General features: G+C 44.1%; 1 protein-coding gene across 1 annotated transcript in view; it reads right to left on the bottom strand.

Annotated features, from left to right (window-relative positions):
* The window catches only part of MYOCD (myocardin), a 98,540-nt gene that overhangs the window by 7,360 nt on the left and 69,188 nt on the right, over nt 1-21,992 (bottom strand). Inside the window, exons 8-14 of the mRNA XM_012777447.2 lie at nt 19,529-19,654; nt 15,205-15,461; nt 13,946-14,099; nt 5,713-6,639; nt 3,435-3,578; nt 2,822-2,950; nt 370-427 (exon numbers count right to left, since the gene is read on the bottom strand). Of these exons, the coding sequence (XP_012632901.2) occupies nt 370-427; nt 2,822-2,950; nt 3,435-3,578; nt 5,713-6,639; nt 13,946-14,099; nt 15,205-15,461; nt 19,529-19,654 (1,795 nt within the window). The remainder of the gene's footprint in view (nt 1-369; nt 428-2,821; nt 2,951-3,434; nt 3,579-5,712; nt 6,640-13,945; nt 14,100-15,204; nt 15,462-19,528; nt 19,655-21,992) is intronic.

The following is a 21,992-nucleotide window of genomic DNA, read 5'->3' as shown; positions in this document are numbered from 1 at the left end:
AGCACAAAGCTTTCATTATTGCTTTGTTCTTATTCTTAAAATCAAGAAGACAGGGACGTTGAGATTAGAACAGCAGAAAGAAATAGTGTAGCAAGAGAAAACATTTAGGGAAATAGGGATTGGGCTGAAAAATAAAAACTGTTCAAATGATTGGTAAGAAATGTTCCTAGCACAAAGGCAGTGAGGAAGCATCCACTATGCCTTCTTTTATCTGCTCCGAAAGTGCACAGGAAGTTCAGAGGAAATAATTCTACCTGTGGACTACCTGGTACATATGACTCACAGAATGCACCTGACCTTGGCCCTAAGAGCTCATTCCCTAGAGTATGCTCAGAGTGTCCTGATGGATGGGACACGAGGCGGTCTTACCTCCACTTTCAATGAGGACATCTAGGAGTTCATCCATCTGCTGACTCCGAGTCATTTGCTATTATAAATTAACCAAATGAGAATAGAGAAGTTAGAAAGTGGTTACTTCTATAGGAAATCATTAGAAACAGTGCTAGGTTTTTGAACTAGATTTGGTTCATGTCTATTTATTTATTTTTAATTGTTGTAAAATACACATGACTTAAAATTTACTATCTTAACCATTTTTTTTTTTGGAGACAGGGTCTCACTCTGGCTAGAATGCAGTGGGATCATCACAGCTCACTACAACCTCAAGCTCCTGGGCTCAAAGGATCCTCCTGCTTCAGCCTCCCAAGTAGCTGGGACTACAGGCATGTACCACAATGCCCAGCAAATTTTTCTATTTTTTGTAGAGATGGGGGGTCTCCCTTTTGCTCAGAGTGGTTTTGAACTTCTGGCTTCAAGTGATCCTCCTGCCTTGGCCTCCCAAAGTGTTAGGATTATAGGCACAAGCCACCACACCTGGCCTATCTTATCCATTTTTAAGTGTATAGTTAAGTGGCATCAAGTACATTCACACTGTTGTGCGACCATCACCACCATCAATCTCCAGAACTCTTTCCATTTTGCAAAATTAAAACTCTGCACCTGTTAAACAATAACTTCTCACCCCTGTTTTTCCACCCCCTGCCCCTGGCAATCCCCATTCTTCTTTCTGTCTCTATGAATTTGACTATTCCAGGTCCCTCACATAAGTGAAATCATAAAGTATTCGTCCTTTGTTACTGGCTTATCTCACTTAGCATCATGTCCTCAAGGTTCATCTATGTTGTAGCATGCGTCAGAATGTTCCTCCTTTCTAAGACTGAATAATACTCCATTGTATGAATAGACCACATTTTGTTTATTCATTGATCTGTCAGTGGATCTGGGCTGTTTCCACCTTCTGGCTACAGTGAATAATACTGCTGTGAACATGGGTGTACTGGCTGAAGGTTTTTGAATGATGTTTCATTAAATCTCAGCATTGATTTTAGGCAAGTAAACTACTGAATGAAACAATCTACTACAACAAGAGAAGGGGAAAAGAAGGCAGAGTGCTTCCCAGCTTGGAGTACTATAGAGTAAACTCAGTAGTTTGAGAGGTTTCCACCCCAGGTGTAGGGCACCCTAATACACAGAAAATAGCTTTTGCTCATTTTAAAGTGACTCAAATCTATTTCTTGTTTGAAATCTGTGGGTTTGGCCCAAGAATGGGGCTCATATTTTGTTGGTTCCTCATTGCAATAGCTTGATCCTGTAGACACTGGTAGGGCACACCCCTCCTCTCTCTTATTTCTGGAAGTCCACTCTGCCTGGCCTTTTTCTTTGGAAACCGTGATGGATCAGCTGATGTTTACAGATACCAGGGAAAGGGAATGGGGAGGACAAGGCATACATCTGTCCTACAACTCTGCGAGCCCAAACCCTATAACATAGGCGCTAATTGTCAATACAGACGAGGGCACTGATCAAAGAATGAGTCGTTTGCCAGTCCAGAAGGTACGAGATACCTGTGGGGTCTGGCAGGGGACGTAAATGGGCCAAGTATAGAATAAGAAAGAGAGGTAGAAAGCAGTGCACAGCTGAGGCTCTAAGTGACAGGGGACACTTCGCTTTAGGCGATTGTTGTCTGGTGGAAATGTGGCTCCCGGTTGCCAGATTCTCTGGTTTTTCAGAAATGAGCAGGCCCACTTTGCATAACATGTCCTGATATTTAAAACACTCTCTAAGCCAAACAATACTTAACTGTAGGCTACTGGTATCTGTGGGATACCAGCCTGCAGCAACTGATGTAGACTTTCTTTCCGGGTTGAGCACACAGGAAAAGCTCTCTGATACCTCACCCACGCTCAGACCACTTGAAATATAAGATCAGTAATTGTCTTTCTTTTTCTTACTTTTTTATCTTGAAACTTTCCAGATGCAAATGAAAGCAGAAGATACAATGAACCTCCCTGCATTCATTACCCAGCTTCAATGACCACCAATATTTTGCCAACATCACTGAATTTTCTAGCTAGAAGGAGCCTTAGAAAGTACTGCCCTGACAATTGCTCTCATATCTTCGAGTATCTATCACGTGCCCGAAAAATGTGGTAAATACTAGATTATCCAGAATCCTTACCAGTAAATCTCGTCCCTATTTTATAGAAGTGGAATATTGGCCCAACCTTAGTGGAAATGGCAGCCGGCAGGGGGCAGAGCTGGGCACCAAGGCTGGGCACGTAAACCTCCTCTCTCTCTGCCTTCCACACCTTCTATACACCTGCAACACCTGACTATAGTTAGTATCTAGGTCCTTTGCTCTTTCTGGTGGGGAGACTCCCGACACACTTAATATGAGAATTTACAAACTGCACAAAGTTTAATAATACGACACAGTGTCCATGTAGTCTATTCTTCTGTAAAGAACAAATCACACAGTTACCTGCTTTACGGCATCTTCATAGGAGGGAGGCTGTGTTACCTCTGAAACTGTTGGACTTGACTTAGAAAAAGTTGGGGATGGAATTGAAAACTTTGGCCCTGTCTTATCAGAAGAGTGTAAGCCAGCCATCTGTGTGGGTAGAATACAGAGAAAAGCATTCAATTCACGGTCAGAAACGATACTGCTTCCGTTCTAGAAAACCCCATAGCCAGTTCCATCTCTTCCTGTTTCCACAGAGATGCACTGTGACCCCAACTTTCTGGACCTTTACAGTCCTGGCTACGGATCCATATACCTCTCTCCTTCTCGAGCATTACTTTCCCATATACCCTGATTCCAAAATGCAACTTCATACAGACTGCCATAGAAATACTGTGGCCATTTTAGTCATCATGATTTCTGGGATGAACCTAGGAGATGACTCCTTGGGATACCTCCTAACTCACACGTGTATATCCATTTCCATGCATTTCTAGTGGACTTGCTTCTTGCTAAAATGAAATTTAACTCTGCCTTTAAAGGAAACCTCATCATTCATTTTGGAGGACAGGGGCCACAGAAGGGAGAAGAGCCAAAGTTAATTCCAGGTTTAAACCTTTTTCCAGGTGCCTACCTTTTGCTGTACACCCGGGCTTTTTGGACAAGTGTTGCCCCCAGGACCGTGACTGCTATCTGCCTGGGCTCCAGAGAAAGGTGGGCAGAGGTTGGAAGAATGGGAAGCAAAGCTTGGAGAATGGCCGTCGTGTGCCCCTGAGTTCTGTAGAAAGGAAGAAGTGACACATTAAATGGTCAGCAGTGGCTTACTTGAGTGGGGCCTTTGCCCTGCCCTGTGTCCCCTTGTGTCTTATCTTTGCAAGCCTTCCTAAATTCCATTACCAAATGAGCTTGCCTAAAACTCTTGGTTTTGTACATATCACCTAGTGCTCAAAGACTTCCAGTGGCTCCCACGTATCTCCAGCATAGGGTCTGTACTTCTGTACTTCTAACCTGGAGAAGTGCTCAAGACTCAACAGTTTAAATTCTACTGTAGCTGCCACACACCTCCCACAACAGGCCCCGTATATTCTACCTCCCCATCTTTGTTCACATGGAGTGTCCTTTCCTGCTTCTCTACTTTTTAATGCTACACTTCCCACCAGACCAACCCCACTGCAAAAGCTTCCTGGACCTTTCTAGCCCTTGTGATCAATCTGCCCCCTCCCCCGTCAATTTGGTGCAGTATTTAGTGTCCTAAGTGTGGATCGGTCATGTTATCTTCTATTGTTCTTTATCTTTTTATCATGAAAGTTTTAATGTCTTCAAAGAATCTTTGTAAACCACAGTTCTTCTTGGGAGTACCAATATCATCAGAATTGAAAGTGTTGGTCCAGAGCTGTGTCTCAAGTATGATTTTTACCCTCGTTGTCTCAGACAGTATGCACTCAAGAAATGTTTGCTAATGATGATGACGGTCCATTTAAGCCCCGGTTCCTCTCGCAGTGCCCCCTGAGGAGTGGGCAGCATTTGCTGGAATGTGTTGTTCTGGTAGGTTTGTAAAAATTTATTCCCATTGCCTTTTGCCATGCCTCATACTCTCAGAGCAGAGATATTCCATGTGAAAGGGGCACACACTTTAGAATCTACTGATCTTGGTTTGCGTGATCCTGGCCAAGTGGTTTAAGCTCCCTGAGCCTTGTTTTCCTCAACGGCAAACACACAATAATAAATTGGAGGTCATAGTGTTGTTGTAACAATTAATGAGATTACTTATATATATGCCTCTTACTATTTGACATGTGGCAAGTATCTAATTAATGTGAGTTTTCTTCCTATTCCTTTTCTAATATAGATTTTAGAACCTTTTGATGGTGTAATTTTCTTTCTCAAATAGATTTATATAGACTTTCCTAGTAATTCTTCAGCTTCATGTGCAAAAGGAAAATCTTTTCTGATCACCTTGGTCTAGTCTTTGAATTAGTAACTCTTCCAAGCCATCTCCTATGACCTTCCTCTCATTCTGCTCCAGCCACACTGGCCTTCTTTCTGATCCTTGAACATTTCCTGCAGGCTCCAACCCTAGGACCTTTGCACTTGCTGTCCCTCCTCTGCCTTCAATGCTTTCACCCCAAATATCCACAGGATGCTTGCCTTTACCTCTTTCAAAGTTTTGCTCAAATGTCCCCGGCCCTTCTATTTAAAGTGGCAAACTGCAAATTCCTCACATCTCCTTTCCCACTTTTTCTCCATAAGATGTGCCATCTTCTAATACATCATATAAATTACTTTTAAATTTTGCTTACTGTTTTCCCATGAGAAAAGGGATTTCTGTTTGGCTAGTTCAGCACGAATGCCCAGAGACTAGAACAGGGCCTGACACACAGCATGTGCTCGGTGAATATTTGCACTATGCAGGTCATTACACACAGAGCAGAGTGAAATCTGGTGACTTCCCTTTGGCCCTCTTGAGGAACTGGTTGGCCTATGGTAAGGTTTGACACCAAGGAGTCTTGAGAACCACTGTCAGCAAACCACAGCCCAGAGGCCTAGTCTTTTGCTCACCTCTTGTTTTTGTAAATAAAGTTTTATCGGAACACAGCCATGTGCATTGACTTACGAGATGTCTATGGCTGCTTTCCTGACACAGGGGCAAAGCGGAGCGGTTGCGGCACAGACGGCGTGACCCGCAAAGCCAAACGTATTCACTTTTTACAGAGCAAGTTTGCGAAGCCTTGGAGGATGAGTTTGGCCTACTGCGAAGGCTCTGGGAGGTGCCCTGGGCCTTGGAAGTCGGCCCTGGGCCTTGGAAGTTCCAACATCAGCTCGGGTGGCTGGAAGCCCGCACCCCACAAGTGCAGAGGGAGCGTGCCCGGCCTGGTGGCCTGGTGGCCCGGTGGCCCGGTGCGGCGCCTTACCTGTGCGGGGCAGGCCTGGCTGCCGGCGGGCGGGGAGAGCCGGGGCGCCTCGGCCGCTGCCCCCGCGGGCGCGGGCAGGAAGTAGGCGTTGTTGGGCGACGGGGGCAGGCTGATGTGCTGAGGGCTCTTCACGGCCCCGAGCGGCGAGTGCTGCGGGGAGCACTGCGGGCTGAGGAACGTGGAGGAGAGCACCCCGGTTTGAGCCGAGGGCTCCGCGCAGTGCGCGAGTCCCGGGCCCGGGAGAGGGGCGGCGCCGCAGGCCTGCACCGCCGGGCTCTCCGCTCTGCCGCCCTGCCGTGTCGCCGAGACTCGCTGGGACGCAAAGGGACAGCTGGAGACAGCCTCCTCCTGCTTGATGGGGGCGGCCAGGAAGGGCAGCGGCTTCTGCTCGGGGCAGTGGCTCCTCTTCTGCTTCTGCAGCTGCATCCGCAGCTCCTCCACTTGCCTCTGCTCCTGCTGCAGCTTCCAGGTGAGCTCGTTGATCACCTTCTGCTTCTCCACCAGCATCTTGTCCTTCTCGGAGTCCGGCCCGTCCGGCTCGGCCCCGTTCAGGCCGCCCGCCAGCGCCTCCTCCGCGCACAGGTGGGCCGGGGACGCGTGCAGGCCGAAGGCGGGGGACGCGTCGTTGAAGGTGTCCGGCAGGGACCCGGCCACGGACAGGTCGGACGAGGCAGGCGAGATCGGGGGGCTGGAGCTGGTGCTGCCGAAGTGGTAGAAGCCGTTGGACAAGGCGCTGGTGGACGGGGAGGACTGGTAACTGGGCAGCGTGCTGGGGGTGACCGGGAAAGTGACCGTCGTTATGTCCCCGAAGTTCGGCACCGGGTTGCCGGAACAGTCCTGGAAGGGCCGGAGCCGGTCCATGAGGGCCGTCTTGGTGCCTGACACCGGCAAGCCCCGGATGCGAAGCTGCTGTCTTAATTCAGAGACCTAAACAAACCAGGACGCTGTCAGTACGCTCGCTAACAACAACGTCTTCGAAAGTGTGTTTATTGCATTAATACGATGAGCTTTAAAACATCACAAATGCAATTTTACCATATCCACCTCTGTTTAATACTTCTTTCCAATTTCATCTCCTATCCCTGATATAAATTGGTTTTGCCCAATTTTAACAATTGTTTTTTTTTTACCTATCCATGTTTCTGCCTGGGTTTAGACACAAGTCCTCAAACAACAGGCCCAAAGCGCAGCCAAGCGCAGGTCAAGTCTGGAGTTGACTTTGAGAACCATGGGCCCCATGTTAACATGTACGTCCTAGTTTAGATGACTGGCTGGATAATAGTCATAAACGGAGGGAGAGTACTGGTGATAAGATCATCCATCCGAATTCTGACCCTTCCTGCTATTAGCTCAACAATCACTTTGTGCCTCAGTTCCCCTTCTGTGAAATGGAGGTAATCATACCTACCTGATACAGATTTGCAAAGGTTAAAATGGCTTAAAATTTGTAAAGCACTTGGACTAATGTCTGGCAAACAGTTGTGTAATTCGAGGGTTTACTATTATTATAATATTATGTTGACTCACATGTTATCCCCACAGTTTTTATAATGCTCATAAATTGAAAATTATGAATATCCACAAGTGCGAGAACTGGTTAGGTGAATGATGAGTATGCAAATCATGGAATACTTCAGATCCATTAAAACTGATGTTATAGGCCGGGCGCAGTGGCTCATGCCTGTAATCCTAGCACTTTGGGAGGCCAACTCGGGAGGATCACTTGAGCCTAGGATTGGAGGCTGCAGTGAGCCATGACAATGCTACTGCACTCTAGCCTGGGCAATAGAGGGAGACCCTGTCTCGAAACAACACAAAAGAAAACAAAACAAAAAACTGATGTTATAAGTATTTGTTGACATTGGATGATGAATAATTGTTTATGGTATATTATTAAGTGAAAAAAAGTTTAAATTGATTCTATTTTTCTAAAAATTATATAAACAGTGTATGTATATGTATATATTTCAACCTATGCTTACATATAAAACTCTTGGTTTTGTATATTTTAAAGTGACTCAAATCTATTTCTTGTTTGAAATCTGTGGGTTTGGCCCAAGAATGGGGCTCATATTTTGTTGGTTCCTCATTGCAATAGCTTGATCCTGTAGACACTGGTAGGGTACACCCCTCCTCTCTCTTATTTCTGGAAGTCCACTCTGCCTGGCCTTTTCCTTTGGAAACCGTGATGGATCAGCTGATGTTTACAGATACCAGGGAAAGGGAATGGGGAGGACAAGGCATACATCCGTCCCACAACTCTGCGAGCCCAAACCCTATAACATAGGCGCTAATCGTCAATACAGACGAGGGCACTGATCAAAGAATGAGTCGTTTGCCAGTCCAGAAGGTACGAGATACCTGTGGGGTCTGGCAGGGGACGTAAATGGGCCAAGTATAGAATAAGAAAGAGAGGTAGAAAGCAGTGCACAGCTGAGGCTCTACATAAACATATGCTCAAATATTAATAATGGTCCTCCTTAACTGTAGGCTCTAAATATTTCACATAAATATATTAATTCTGTAATTAAAACAGGAAACATTAAATACCTAAATTTCAATAGTTTTGTAAAACAGAAAACTATGGAAATATTCTTCTGATATTCTGTAGGGAAATATCTTTCGAGCATAAAAGGAAAGAAAGTAATCATAAAAATATTGAAAACAACGGTTAAGACTTACGTCCAAAAACTATAAACAAAATGAAAACACAAATAGCTATCTTGGGGAAAAAAATAATTGCAGCCCAAATAAAATGTTAAAAATCTTAGTGTATCCAGTGTGCTTATCAATTAAAAAGAAAAAGATTGATACCCAATATAAAAAAGGGCAGAGGATATGATCCAGCTCTTCACAAACAAAAATAAAATTTAAAATATGGCCAATAATATATGTATACTATCATCAGTGATACAAGAAACACAAATAAAATGAATATGTACAGATGTTTCTGTTTATTAAATTGAGGAAGAAATGAATAACAACACTTTGTGTTAGGGAAGTAGCAGCAAAAATACATACATAAAAATGTTTTTAAAAAAGAGAATAGCTCTTTAATACCTGGCTATTCAAACTGTGGTACTTGGACCAGCAGTATTGATATTCACTGGGAGCAAGTTAGAAGTGCAGAATCTCAGGTCCCTCCCCAGACCTGCTGAATCAGAACCTGCATGTTAACGAGAGCCCAGGCGATCTGTGCACACAGTAATGTTTGAGAAGTGCTGCATTAACATGCTGCTTCTGGGAAGAGGCTGGCGTAAACATTTAGGACAGAAATTCAGCAATATGTGTCCAGAACTTTAAAAAATACTAATATATTTTAATTCAGGAACCTCATTCCCATGTAGTTAGCCTGGGGAAATAACCAGAGAAATTAATAAATGTATGCACAAAGGTCACTGAAATCATATTCCGAATAACAAAAATTTGGCAGCTAGTTAAATGTCCAGCAGTGAAATGTTAAGTAGGTGGTGGAATGATATGCTGCTATTAAAAATAGAAATTTTATTGAATATTGAAAGTCATAAAAAATGTTCATGATGTGTTAAGAAAAAGTATGCCAGAAATTTATGTGCACATAAATTTTTTAAAACAATTATTTTGAAAAAAATACGTTAGTATGCATTTTCAATCTAGAAGGAAATATAATCTGTAATGCTTTCAGAGAGTCTTAATTATCTTTTAAAATACTGTTTATTTTTCTATACACTATCATACTTCAACAGTGAATATATATTTTACTTTATATATCAGCTAAAAGTTATCAAAAAAGGATTGAATTAACTTATACTAGCAATAAATATGCTATTTCCCCCATAGTCTTGCTGGCATTATTTTATCATTTTCTTTTAGACTTGCTGGTTTGAAAAAGCACAAAATGGCAACTCATTATTGTTTTAATTTTGAATTACTTAAAATTAATGGGTCCTACATTTATTTTTAGAATCTTTTCTGGCACTGAATAATTTAAACTACATTATTAAATAATGCAGCTCATATTCTAAAATAAAATGAATACTGGTTGAGTTCAATTTACCTTAAATTTCAGAATATTGTGCTGTATGGGCTTGTTTGGCACAAAGGTTTGTATACATCTCTTTGCTAGATTCGCTGATGGATAATCATGGATAACTTTTAAAGCTATTTATTATGGAAACATTCAAACATACACAAAAATAGATAGAAAAGTCTAAAGAACCCCATGTACTTATCAACCAACTTCAACAATTATCAACTCACGACCAATCTTATTTCTTTTATACTCCAACTCACTTATGCCCCTATCTTTCCTGAATTATTTTGAAGCAAATCATGTAATTTCATTTCTAAATATTTTGGTCTCTATCTCTAAAAGATAAGTACTCTTAAAAAAAGACATAGATAAAATACAGTTACCACATTTTAAATATGAACAATTATTTATTATTTTACTTTTATATACGTATCAACACATGAACAGTTCTTGAAAATGTGACCTTCACTGTACTACCTTTCAGATTACTATTTGGGGGGATCACTTTCATCAATTCCTCTTATTTCTCCCCTTCCCTAATTGGGGTTGCATCGTATGCTTCCTTTACTCCTCATCTCTCCTTCCCTCCCCTCTCCTTCCTTCCCTTTCTCTCTTCCCATTTTGCTCTTCCTCAACCTCATTCAGCCTTCTAGCTCCAACCCTCCCCACATTGCACACAATTCTGAAGTTTCTGTTCCTACCCCTGACAACACAACTTGGCTCCTTCTTACCGATAGAAGCTGGCTAGACTTTTTCCAGACACTCACTTTTGCTAGACACCAGTCTAGACACCCAATAGGGTGTCCTATTGGTTCCTGCAATTCGGCTTTTCCAAACCAAATGAACTTGCCACCATACCTTCACATCAGCCCCCTACTCTAACGTCCCTCTTTCTGCCATGGGTGTGGCTCTCCCGGGGTGCAGGTGACGCCTCTCCCCATACACACAGTGAGTGGTTAAGTCCATCCAAGGTCCCGCCTGTCCATCCTGCCCTTCCCATTCTCAACTCTCATGACAACAGCAAAGTCCTTGAATTCAGTCCCTTAGGTGCAAGCCCCAGTTTTGTCATTTATAAGCTGGTTAACTTGCTTATCACATAACTTTTAAAAAATTTTGATTTTGATTTTCACTTGTTAAATTGGAAAGATAAAACTTACTTTGCAGGGTGAAAATTAAAGCAAATCTATAGGGAATGGCTGACTGATAGTTCATGCTCAAAAAATGGTAGCCTCTATCACCATCACCATCATCTCCTTAGACCTGTGCTAATTATTAGCACCATTGCCAGCGGGTGATTCTGAGCATGTGCACATGGACAGAAGTGCCTCTGGGGGCTCAGACACATGGCACCATGTCTGGGCCATGTTTCCCTGGGGCTAAGGCACCTCCAGTCCTACTTGATCCAGGGCTTTTATCCAGAGATAGGCTACTTAAAAAAATATTTTTTATGGTGGTAAAATAAGCATAACAAAGTTTATCATGCAACCATTTTGAGTGTACAGTTCAGTGGCATTAAGTACATTACGAGGTTGTGCAATCATCACAACCCTCCACCTTCAGTACTTTTCATCATCTCAGATGGAAACTCTGTCTCCACTAAACAACTCTTCTGTGTTCCCCTCCCGCCATCCCCTAGTAGCCACCATACTTTCTGTCTATGAAGGTCCCTCTTGTGAGCAGAATCATACAGTATTGGTCCCTTTGTGTCTGGCTTATTAAATATTTCACTTAGCAAAATTCTTGCAAGGTGAAATCGCCTACTTTTATTTCTATGAATTTATAATTCGGGGAGTGGAGAGTGGATGACCCATGGTTCCAGGAAGCATTATCATAAGCTTGGTGTCCTCTTCTAGTTTTATGGATACTAAATTAAAACACGTTCAGTGAAACCTCACCCATAAAAAACAATGGTGAATTAATACCTCTTGTATTATCCTGAATGGAGCTAGAGACCTTCCTTTGAACTGGAAAAACAAGCACCACTACCATCAAATTGGTAGTAACTGATCAACACTTATGTGCACACATGGAAGTAACATGCATCGGGTGTCAGGCAGGTGGGGGGGTGGAGGTGATGGGTAAATTCACAACTAATGGGTGTGGAGCACACTGTCTGGGGGATGACCATGCTTGTAGCTCTGGCTTGAGTGGTGCATATGCAGTATATGTAACCAAAATGTTTGTACCCCCATAATATTCTGAAATTTAAAAATAAATTTAAAAAAAGAAACTACACATTTTTAATACACATGGAAGGAATAGAGGAGGCTTTGATATCAAGACCCATTATATATCTTATTTGCTGGTATTGGTGGTTGGCAGCCACAGAATTTCCTTTGATTTGAAATAAACACAATCCTACCTTTTTCCCTGAAGAAAATAATGACTGAGGAATGAGAGTGGGAATGAAGGTATACACAAGCATTGAGCACTGAGGAGGGGCCATAAGATTGGCATGATGAAAGCTATAGGGACCTTTAGGAATTTGTTTTTTGGGAAAAATTATAAGATCCTTTGGGGAGAGTAATAGGTAGGGTAAAAACCAGGTAAACAGGAGTAATCGTTGAAAACGGAATGAGGAATTGAATTGTGCTCACAAGTTTGAAAAGTCAAAGGATAGTGCATTCACCTTTTCCAGTTGTATTGTGAATGCTGGATAGAGGAATGGATATGCAGGTCCTGAGGGTTGCTGAAAGGACTCAGCTTCAACTCAAAGGTCAGTGTCATTTCAGTGGGCTGAGATCCATGTGACCCGCCGCAGGAAGTTGCTAGCACACATACATCCTTTAACAACATGCTGCTGTGCTTCAGGGCAGAAGTTCCCCGATTTGGGGATTTCAATTATAATTATATTATTGAAAATAATTAAATTATATTATTGACATCAGGTTACCAATTTTTTTTTGGAGATAGAGTCTTGCTCTATTGCCAAGGCGAAAGTACAATGGAGTCATCATAGCTCGCTGTAATCTCAAACTCCTGGGCTCAAGCGATCCTCCTGCCTCAGCCTCCTGAGTAGCTGAGACTACAGGTGCATGCCACCACACATAGCTAATTTTTCTATTTTTTGTAGAGACGTGGGTCTTGATATACTGCTCATGCTGGTCTCAAACTTCTGGCCTCAAGTGATCCCCCTGCCTTAGCCTCCCATGGTGCTAGGATTACAGGCTTGAGCCACTGCACTCAGCTGGGTTATCAACATTTTATCTTGCTCAGTAAGAACTAAGATCCTTATTTAATTATATATTTAATAAAAAGTAACAAATAAAACCCTATCCAAAACACTCAACTTCTATTCACTACCATCATTATTTCCTAATGGAAAGGCTATTTTAAGATTCAAAACATTAGGAGGAAATATATACTTTGAAGAAAGGTTAGTTAGATATGTGGAACACACTTAGATTTATGAAAAGCTCTTTACATGGTTCTTATTTTTCTCATTTCATCAGAAATTGGTAAAAATTCATCATGGAGTTGACCACTGGTTTAGAGAATTCTGGAAGCTTATATCAATCTCACACCTAATCTGTGCTAAGCTCCATTATGTATATACTATTTCACTTGACTTTCACAATAACTCATTTATACAAATGAGGAAACTGAGAATCAGAAAAATGTAAAAACTAGCTCCAGTTTGCATGGCCTGTGAAAGCTGAGCTAAGGGCCTATAATCCTCTGTTCTTCCATGCTATGGTTTGAATGTGTCCCCCCAAAATTCATGTGCTGGAAACTTGGTTGCCATTGTGGTTATGTTAAGAGGTGGGGACTTTGGGAGGTGATTTTTGTCATGAAAGCTCCACCATTATGAGTCTATTAATGCCATTATCACAGGAGTTTGACCCTCTTTTCTCTCTGTCTCACATGCTCTCACCTTCTCTTGTCCTCTTTTGCCCTTCTACCTTCCACCCTTCCGCCATGGGATGACCCTTGCCAGATGCTGGTGCCATGCCCTTGGACTTCCCAGCCTCTAGAACTGAGAAATAACTTCCTTTGCTTTATAAACTACCCAGTTTCAGTTCTTTGATAGCAGCACAACATGGACTAAGACAAGCAGGGTATTCAAACACAGCAGCATAAATTCTATCACTCCCTTGAATGTCTCCCATATTTTTCTTTCCTCCCACTCTCACTAAAGAATCAGTAGGCAACAATGCTGTTAACAATATACTATTGTATTTATTAAAAAAAGAAAAAAGAAAATAATGTAAAATCCTCTACCTTCAGATCATCCAGGTTAGGTGGGAGTGGGCCTGGTTTGAGAGAAGAGACACCAGTTTGTCCAGAAAAACTGTTTTTGACAGGGGACAAGGGGGTATTGCTCAGTGGTGTTGAAGAAGAGTTTGAATTTCTGACCATCTGTTCATTTGGTTCTCTAGAAAACAAACAAAGAGGCACTTAAATATGATCAAATATATGTAAGATTGCTTGAATTTAGATCAAATCACAAAGTAATTGCCTACAAGGATCAGGCAGGTAATAAATCAGCAGAAGAGGGCAGGATGAAGAGAAACAACAGCGCAGGCTAGATGGTGAGTGGCAGGTGACCCTAGAGCTTTGTTTGGGGAGACAAGAGGTGGGGACTATGGCACATGGGAGAGGGCATGTCCATCTCCTGGATAGCATGGCTGGTGAAGCTTGGTTGTGTTCAGTGCTCAACATAATTGCCAGCATGGCCTGAGGATGACCAGAAACATGTGAGGAACCCACATCTCAAAATTATAGGTGGGGATACTGACTGTTTAAAAGGTGACCTAGCAAAGTGGTCACATAACCTGGCCTCAGGAGTCAATTTTTGAGGCTGTCTCCCTGCTGTTCAGCTCTGTTGCTTCCAAAAGCAGAAGTGTATTGGAATTGCTCACAATTCCGATATCACATTCTTCTATGTTACACATTCTTCTATGTTACACAATCCAATTTGGAAGTGCTAATACTTTTCCTTTTTCCTCAAGGGGCATTGATTTACAATAGTCCCCTCTTTCCTGCAATTTTGTTTTCCAAGATTTCAGTTACCTGTGGTTAACCATGGGCCGAAAATAGATGAGTATAGTACAATAAATATTTTGAGAGAGAGAGAGACCACATTCACATAAATTTAATTACAGTGTATTGTTATAATTATTTCATTTTATTGCTAGTTATTATTGTTAATCTCTTACTGTGCCTAATTTACAAATCAAATTTTATCGTAGGCATGTAGATAGAGTTTGGTACTATCGAAAGTTTCCAAGACCCCCACATCCACTGGGGGTCTTGGAATACATCCCGCTTGGATAAAGGAGGACTATCATTTGCTTCCTCCCAGCCATATGCCCTGAAAAAGTGTGCAAGGTTTCTTGAATCATATTCCAGACATACTGAATGAGGACATGGTACAATATAGGGCTGGCTGGGTCCCAAGGTGCTGGCCTTGTGTCTCAGTTAGAGAGACCATTCCCAACCTCTGCCTGTAGCCACCACCCCTGGCTGGCCTGACTTACTTAAGCTGAGCTTGGTGCATCCCAGGGTAGCCGAATCGGTGCTGCTGCTGCTGCTGCTGCTGCTGGCTGAGGATCTGGAGCTGCAGGAACAGCTGCTGCTGCTGGAGCAACCGGGCGTAGGCTGAGTCCATGGGCGGAGGGGACTTCTCTGCCTTCTGGTCTGGGGGAATGTACTGGTGGTACTTGAGCTTCTTTACTTTTGGCTTGGGGTCCTTGGGCTTTTTGTGGCGGTTCTTACTGTCACCCAAGGACTTGGACTGCAAAGAGAATGGGGAAATAACGTGTGCTTTAAGTGATGACTGAAAATAGCTTGGCATCATAGATTTTGTCTGATGGACATTCTTGCATCCCAGAAAACAATATATAGCAAAGGCATGACATACAAAGAACTCCCAGGACATTAGTGTATCTAATGAACGAATCCACTGCAAATGCATCACACTGAAAGGACACTGCTCAGGCAGGGAATCTTGATTCTTTGAAATAGCTCCAGGATTTTTTCCTTTCTGGAGTAAAGTGAGACCAGTGATCAAAATAGAGACTATAAAAGATAATATTGAAATAATAACAGATGCTCAACAGTTTAATTGTATCTATAACCTGCTCCTGAAATCAAAAGGCCTTCATATATTAGGAAGCAATAAGTTCGTCCTGTTATCAGTTACAAAAATAAAATTTCAAACCTGACTTTGTTACAGAAGGTTGAAATGGAGAACATGGATGTCATGACCGCAGATGAAGGAACGTTTTGTAGGGAAAGTGTGGTACCAGCGGTGTCCAGAAGAGGGGGCTCCTGAACAGCTGGCAGCTAGCTTGGCAGCTTCCCCACTTTAACCACAAAACACACATCTGAATGTGACCTTATCCAAAGGAGCCTACATCTTGCTTTGACTCAGCGCATCCCACCACCGAAGGCTCTTTTGTTTTCTCAAAGAGACTTCTTCCTGGGGACTAATGAATAATGAGCGCAAGTATTTCTGTGTGCGTGGTGGCTCTATTGTCTCCCTGCTCATTAATCGATTAGTGTTCTAGTTAATTACTCAGTCTTTTGTCCTTGGAGGGTTTCTACAGGGCTCCTGCAGCCAGCTCTGCCCGGCCTTGCTCCAGCTCTGCTGCTCTTCCTGCCTCATCCCAGGCCTGGCTGGTCTGGAAAGGATGGAGCTGCAGCCCTGGCTGCATCTAACAGTTAAGTCAGAGGTCGAGGTGGGTTTTTTTCCCCTCCTCTATGTTGCCTTAGTACATGGGCTCTGAGCATTCCAGAAGATACTGCAGTCAGACCATTTTCTCTGGCTAGAGTCGGGTAATGACTACTAAACCCATGGAAATATGTAGTTTCATTCTCCTTTTGAGCACAGGGGATACGGAGGTTGTGTTTGTTTTGCTCTTTTGGCTGCATGGCCAAGAGAAGAAGAGCCCATTCGTCTTTCTAAAGATGGATCAGAGGTGGCTCCCCTCCACCGCTACATACCCAGGCATGGATGTGTGAACCGGGTTAACGTAAGAGGGAGCAGTGAGGCCAGGCCTGTGGCTAGAAAGTACAAGACTTCCTTAAGCCAATCTGAATCAAACACACACACACACACACACACACACACACACACACACACACACACAGGACACTGCCAAATAACACACCACCCTGGTAGCCCCCAATCCATTTGCAGGCCCTGCTCTGCCAAATGAAGTCCAAATTCTGTAGTTTGCCAAGGAAGATGGTTCACCAAACTGCCTTTCCAAGAGTGTACACCTCCTGCCCCTTTTCCTTGCAGTTTTATTCTGTCTGCAACAACCTCTCCCCTTGCTGACTCTGGCCCGTCCTTCGAGGCTGGCCCAGACCTCGGCTAACTCACAGTGATGTCTCCTGTCTGCACTTCTCTTTTAGCCTTTGAGGCTTCCTGCTACTGGTCACATTGGTGTGCATCTGCTGAGGGGTGAGGGAAACTGAAATCTACCCCCATTCTCCTTCCTACTGGCTTTGAGGCAGGCCTATGGCAGTCGGGGGAAGGAGAACTTCCTTTTTTATTGTTGTAAAATACAAGTAACATGAAAGTCACCATGGTAACTATTTTAGTACATTCATAATGTTGTGCAATCATCACCACTCTCTAGTTCCAGAACATTTTCATCACCCCAAGAGGAAACCTGCTACCCATTAGCAGTCACTCCCCATTCCCACCTTCCTCCAGGCCCTGACAACCACCAATCTGCTTTCTGTCTGTATAGATTCACCTATTCCATTTATTTCAAATAAATGGAATCATACAAGATGTGGCCTTTTGTGTCTGACTTCTCTCACTCAGCATAGTATTTTCAAGGTTCATTCATGTCGTAGCAGGTATCAGTACTTCATTCCTTTTTATGGCTGAATAATATTCAATTGTATGAATATACCACATTTTATTTATTCATTCATCAGTTGATGGCCATTTGGGTTGGTTCCAACTTTTAACTACTGTGACTAGTACTGCTGTGAATATTCAGGTACAAGTTTTTGTTTGAACACCTGTTTTCAGTTCTTTTGGGTATGCACCTAGGAGTGGAATTCCTGGGTCCTATGGCAAGTCTATGTTTAAATTATCAAGGAGCTGCCAAACTGCTTTCCACAGCAGCTGCATCATCTTACTTTCCCACCAGCATTGTATAAGGGTCCCAGTTTCTCCAAATCCTCATCAACACTTGCTATTTTCCGTATTTGTGATTAAAGCTATCCTAGTGGGTATGAAGCACTATTCCATTGTGGTTTTGATTTGCATTTCCTTAATGACTAATGATGTTGAGGATCCTTTCATGTGCTTGACGGCCATTGGTCTATGTTTGAGAAATATCTATTCAAGTCCTTGGGGGCATGTCTTTCTTACTTGCACAAAACACTGTTAGGGCTAGTCGTGGTCCAAAGACCCAGTTAGACTGTAGGCTCCTTGAGGGCAGGAATCATGTTTTATTCGACTTTGGCACACATACTCTGAGACTGCAGAGTACCTTTTGCTCACATAGGATTTTTAGTTTTAAATAGTGTTGTTGTGCATTCTCTCATTAGCCTCATGTGAATCTTTTAAAGCCATCAGGGTAGAGATGTTTTTCCCTAGCTTGGCTGCCTTCTTCTTTGAGAAGCCTGGTGACATCCTCTGAACTTAGAGGTGATGCATGTTTAGCCACTGGGAATGCATAGGCATTGAACAGTCAGAAGGGATGATGGCTCTTATGTAAACAGCCAGTCCTCCTGGACCAGCTAGGTGTCCGTATCAATCCCCTGCTTCATTGAAAGTGACCTGTCCCTCTGGGACCCTATCACACTTGCTTAGCACAGTGAGGTTGAAGACTTTGCTAATTTGAATTACGCAAAATTTAAATACTATGATAGAAATAGTCACAAAATCTCTCTTTATACACATTAGAAATAATGTGAATCTTCCCCTCCTTCCTCTGCAATGAACAAAATTCTTCGATAGTCAGACAATTTCAAACCTGTTGAGTTGAGTGAATCGTAAGCTGGGTTTATTTAACCCAGTGTGTGGTTTGGTGGGGGAGCTTCACTGGGAAACTGAAATGTCTATCATCAATTCAGAGCAGAAAACTGTCACTTTATTATCAATTCCTACTTCAATTTACAATCTTTTTAAAAATTCCATGAGAGTCATTTCAACATTCATTAAGTGGGGACACTAGAGCTGAGAAAACATGCTCCCAAATTAATGAGAAGTTATTTGGGATAAAACATTATGAAGAAGGCCGTATAACTACCAGGCAGTTAATTGGTGAGAGAGCACTCTGTGTACCATAAGATACAATGCTGAGAAAATTACATAAAAATATGCTAAAATGATTGCAGCTATTTGTCTACTATGAATGCAACCCCCTCTCATTTTAATTTCTATAGGACGAATGGCTTGAATGATAGAGGTTTTATGTCATGTAGGTTTTTCAGGGCTGCTTCCCTTGCATAAAATTCGGCTGCCCTGTACCTATTTTATGGCACTTGCAAATCCTGCGTGCATTATAATCAGCTGTGTGTATCTCAAAGGTGAGCTTATAAAATCTTTTAAGACAGAAGCATGCTGGCCGAGCTGTGATCTCGAAGAAATGAAAACGCACGGCTTCTCCGTTGTGGAGGAGACCTGTGCTTCGCTGCGCGGCTAATAGACTCTTGGTTCACATACACGGGTGGCTCATTTCTCACCTCCTGTTTTGAGACATTCCTGGTAGGGGGAACCTGTGCATGGGTCTGTGTGGCCCTCTTCATGTTGTCTGTCCTAACACAAAGCCCCACGCCGCGCTGGCGCTTGGTGTGCGTGTGCGGGGAAGCTGGGGGCTGGCGCGTGCGTACCTTTACAGCAGCATGCACGGGGAGGGGGGTGCTGCTGGGGCCGAGCCCCGGCTTCCCCGCGTCTAACTGGTGGCCGGGCTGTGAGGCTGAGTCACTCCTGTCATTTTCTGAGCCAGAAGCGAGATCCTGAAATGTAAATTTTAGCGTTACTGTACGTAGGAATAAAAGTTGTGTGACACGGAAACGTTAAAGCAGAGCCGTTACACACTGCTCTGCTGCTTCACACACACACACACACACACACACACACACTCTCACTTTGTCATCCAACTGAGGGCGCTTTGGGGCGAGAAAGGGGGAATTCTTAATGATGATTTCAGAAGACAGATATAGAACTGGCCTGCTCTAGGCAAGCTGGGATGTCTAGTCACCCTGTGTGAGGTTCCACTTGTCTGCGACAAAGTCCACCTGTTGAACTTGATAATGGAATCGACAAACAAAGGAAGAAGGGAGAGTGGGTGTGGGAATTTGCAGGGAAAGTAGGCCAACAGACAAGGTAGAGGAAAACGGTGTTAGCAGGAGGGAAAGTGTGTGTGTGTGTGCACGTGTGTGTATATGTAAAAGTATATGTGTGTGTATATGTGCATCTGAGTGTATATGTGTGTGTATGTTTATATGTATGTGTGTAGATACACATGTATGTGTATGTTAGGTATATATATGTGTTTTAATGTATATGTCTCTGTGTGCATATATATGTGTGTATACACATATATGGGCATGCCTGTGTGTGTATCTGAGTGTATATGTGTGTGTATGTATGTTTATGTGTGTGTAGATATGTATGTATGTGTATGTTAGGTATATATGTGTGTCTCTATGTATGTGTGTCTATGTATATGTGTGTGTACACATATGTGGGCATGTCTATGTGTATATCTGAGTGTATATGTGAGGGTGTGTGTATGTATGTTTATGCACGTGCATGTGTATGTTAGGTATATATGTGTGTGTTAACGCATGTGTGTGTCTCTATGTATGTGTGTGTCTATGTATATGTGTGTGTACACATATGTGGGTATGTCCGTGTGTGTATGTGTGTGGAGTCATAAAAACCTTTACGAGGCAGACTCCAAAAAGGGACTCAGTCTCCTCTCCTCCTCTCCTGCATTCCTTTGCTGGAAGTCTGACCAAAGGGGCCAGGCTGCTCAGGGCCCGGGGGTCGGGACTGAGCCCCTCTCCCGGAGCCTGGCACCTGTCAGAGGCCGGAGGGCTTTTCTCTCGGAGCCTTAGTGTCGCCTGCCGCACACGGTTGCCTGGCGAAACGACATAAGGTGAGCTTTGCCTTCTGCCCGGCATCACTCAGTGTAGGTTTCCTTCTTCCCCTCTCCTAAGGTTAAGCAGAAGAGGACTTGTCTTCTCCCGAAACCATTCTTAAATCAGAAGCTGAGGAATTTACTGTCAGAATAATGCGTCCAAATGGCCTGACAGACCGTTTGATGTTATCAAAGAAGCCTGGCTGCAGCGGCCAGCTGTGGCGCAGGGGAAGGAAGAATGCTTTGATTACGAGCTCTGGCGCAGGAACGCATGAACTCCTCGGCTCTGCTGCTCGTCCCTCCCCCTTCCCCCCATTGCGCACTTTCTCCCTGGCAGCTGTAGGCTTGGTTTCATGGGCTGAGCACAGGCGTGGCAAAATCAGTGACTGGCATGGTTTCAGGGGGGGCCCTGGGTACTAATTACTGTAGCTGTCCCTACTATCTGTAGGGTGCTTTTCAGTGGAAAAATATCCCCAAATATATCTAATTTCAGTCTATTGCACAGTCCCGTGAGGCCAGAGGAGTAAAGTCTCCCTGAAGGGGAGCGGTGGAGGGCCCGGGCTCTCCAGGTGGAAGCAGAGCTGAGCTCACACCTCACTGGCACACTGGGACACCTGCTCTTGCCACGTGTGGACGCCCCCTCCCTACACGTGTGGACGCCCCTCCTGCCACGTGTGGACGCCCCCTCCCTACACGTGTGGACGCCCCTCCCGCCACGTGTGGATGCCCCCTTCTCTCAACGTGTGGACGCTCCTCACGCCCACGTGTGGATGCCCCTCCCGCCACGTGTGGACGCCCCTCCCCTCACGTGTGGACGCCCCCTCCCCTCACGTGTGGACACCCCCTCCCATCACGTGTGGACGCCCCTCCCGCCACGTGTGGATGCCCCCTTCTCTCAACGTGTGGACGCCCCTCCCGCCACGTGTGGATGCCCCCTTCTCTCAACGTGTGGACGCCCCTCCCGCCACGTGTGGACGCCCCTCCCGCCACGTGTGGACGCCCCTCCCCTCACGTGTGGACTCCCCTCCCATCACGTGTGGACGCCCACACTCCTCTCCTCCCAGGGCCTCCATGAATGCCATGGGGCTAAGCTGAGGGAAGCCCCCATCCAGCCTGCGTGCGGCTTCTAAAGGTGGCTTCTCCAGGGCGCGGACGCGGCTGTGTCCCGGAGACCACCCAGTTGGCCCCGCAGAGCTCAGCCCCTCCCT

This window comes from Microcebus murinus, chromosome 18, assembly GCF_040939455.1.
Source record: "Microcebus murinus isolate Inina chromosome 18, M.murinus_Inina_mat1.0, whole genome shotgun sequence".
Taxonomy (NCBI): Eukaryota; Metazoa; Chordata; class Mammalia; order Primates; family Cheirogaleidae; genus Microcebus; species Microcebus murinus.
Note: the sequence above shows the minus strand (reverse complement) of the source record. Positions and strands in the feature narration are given on the sequence as shown.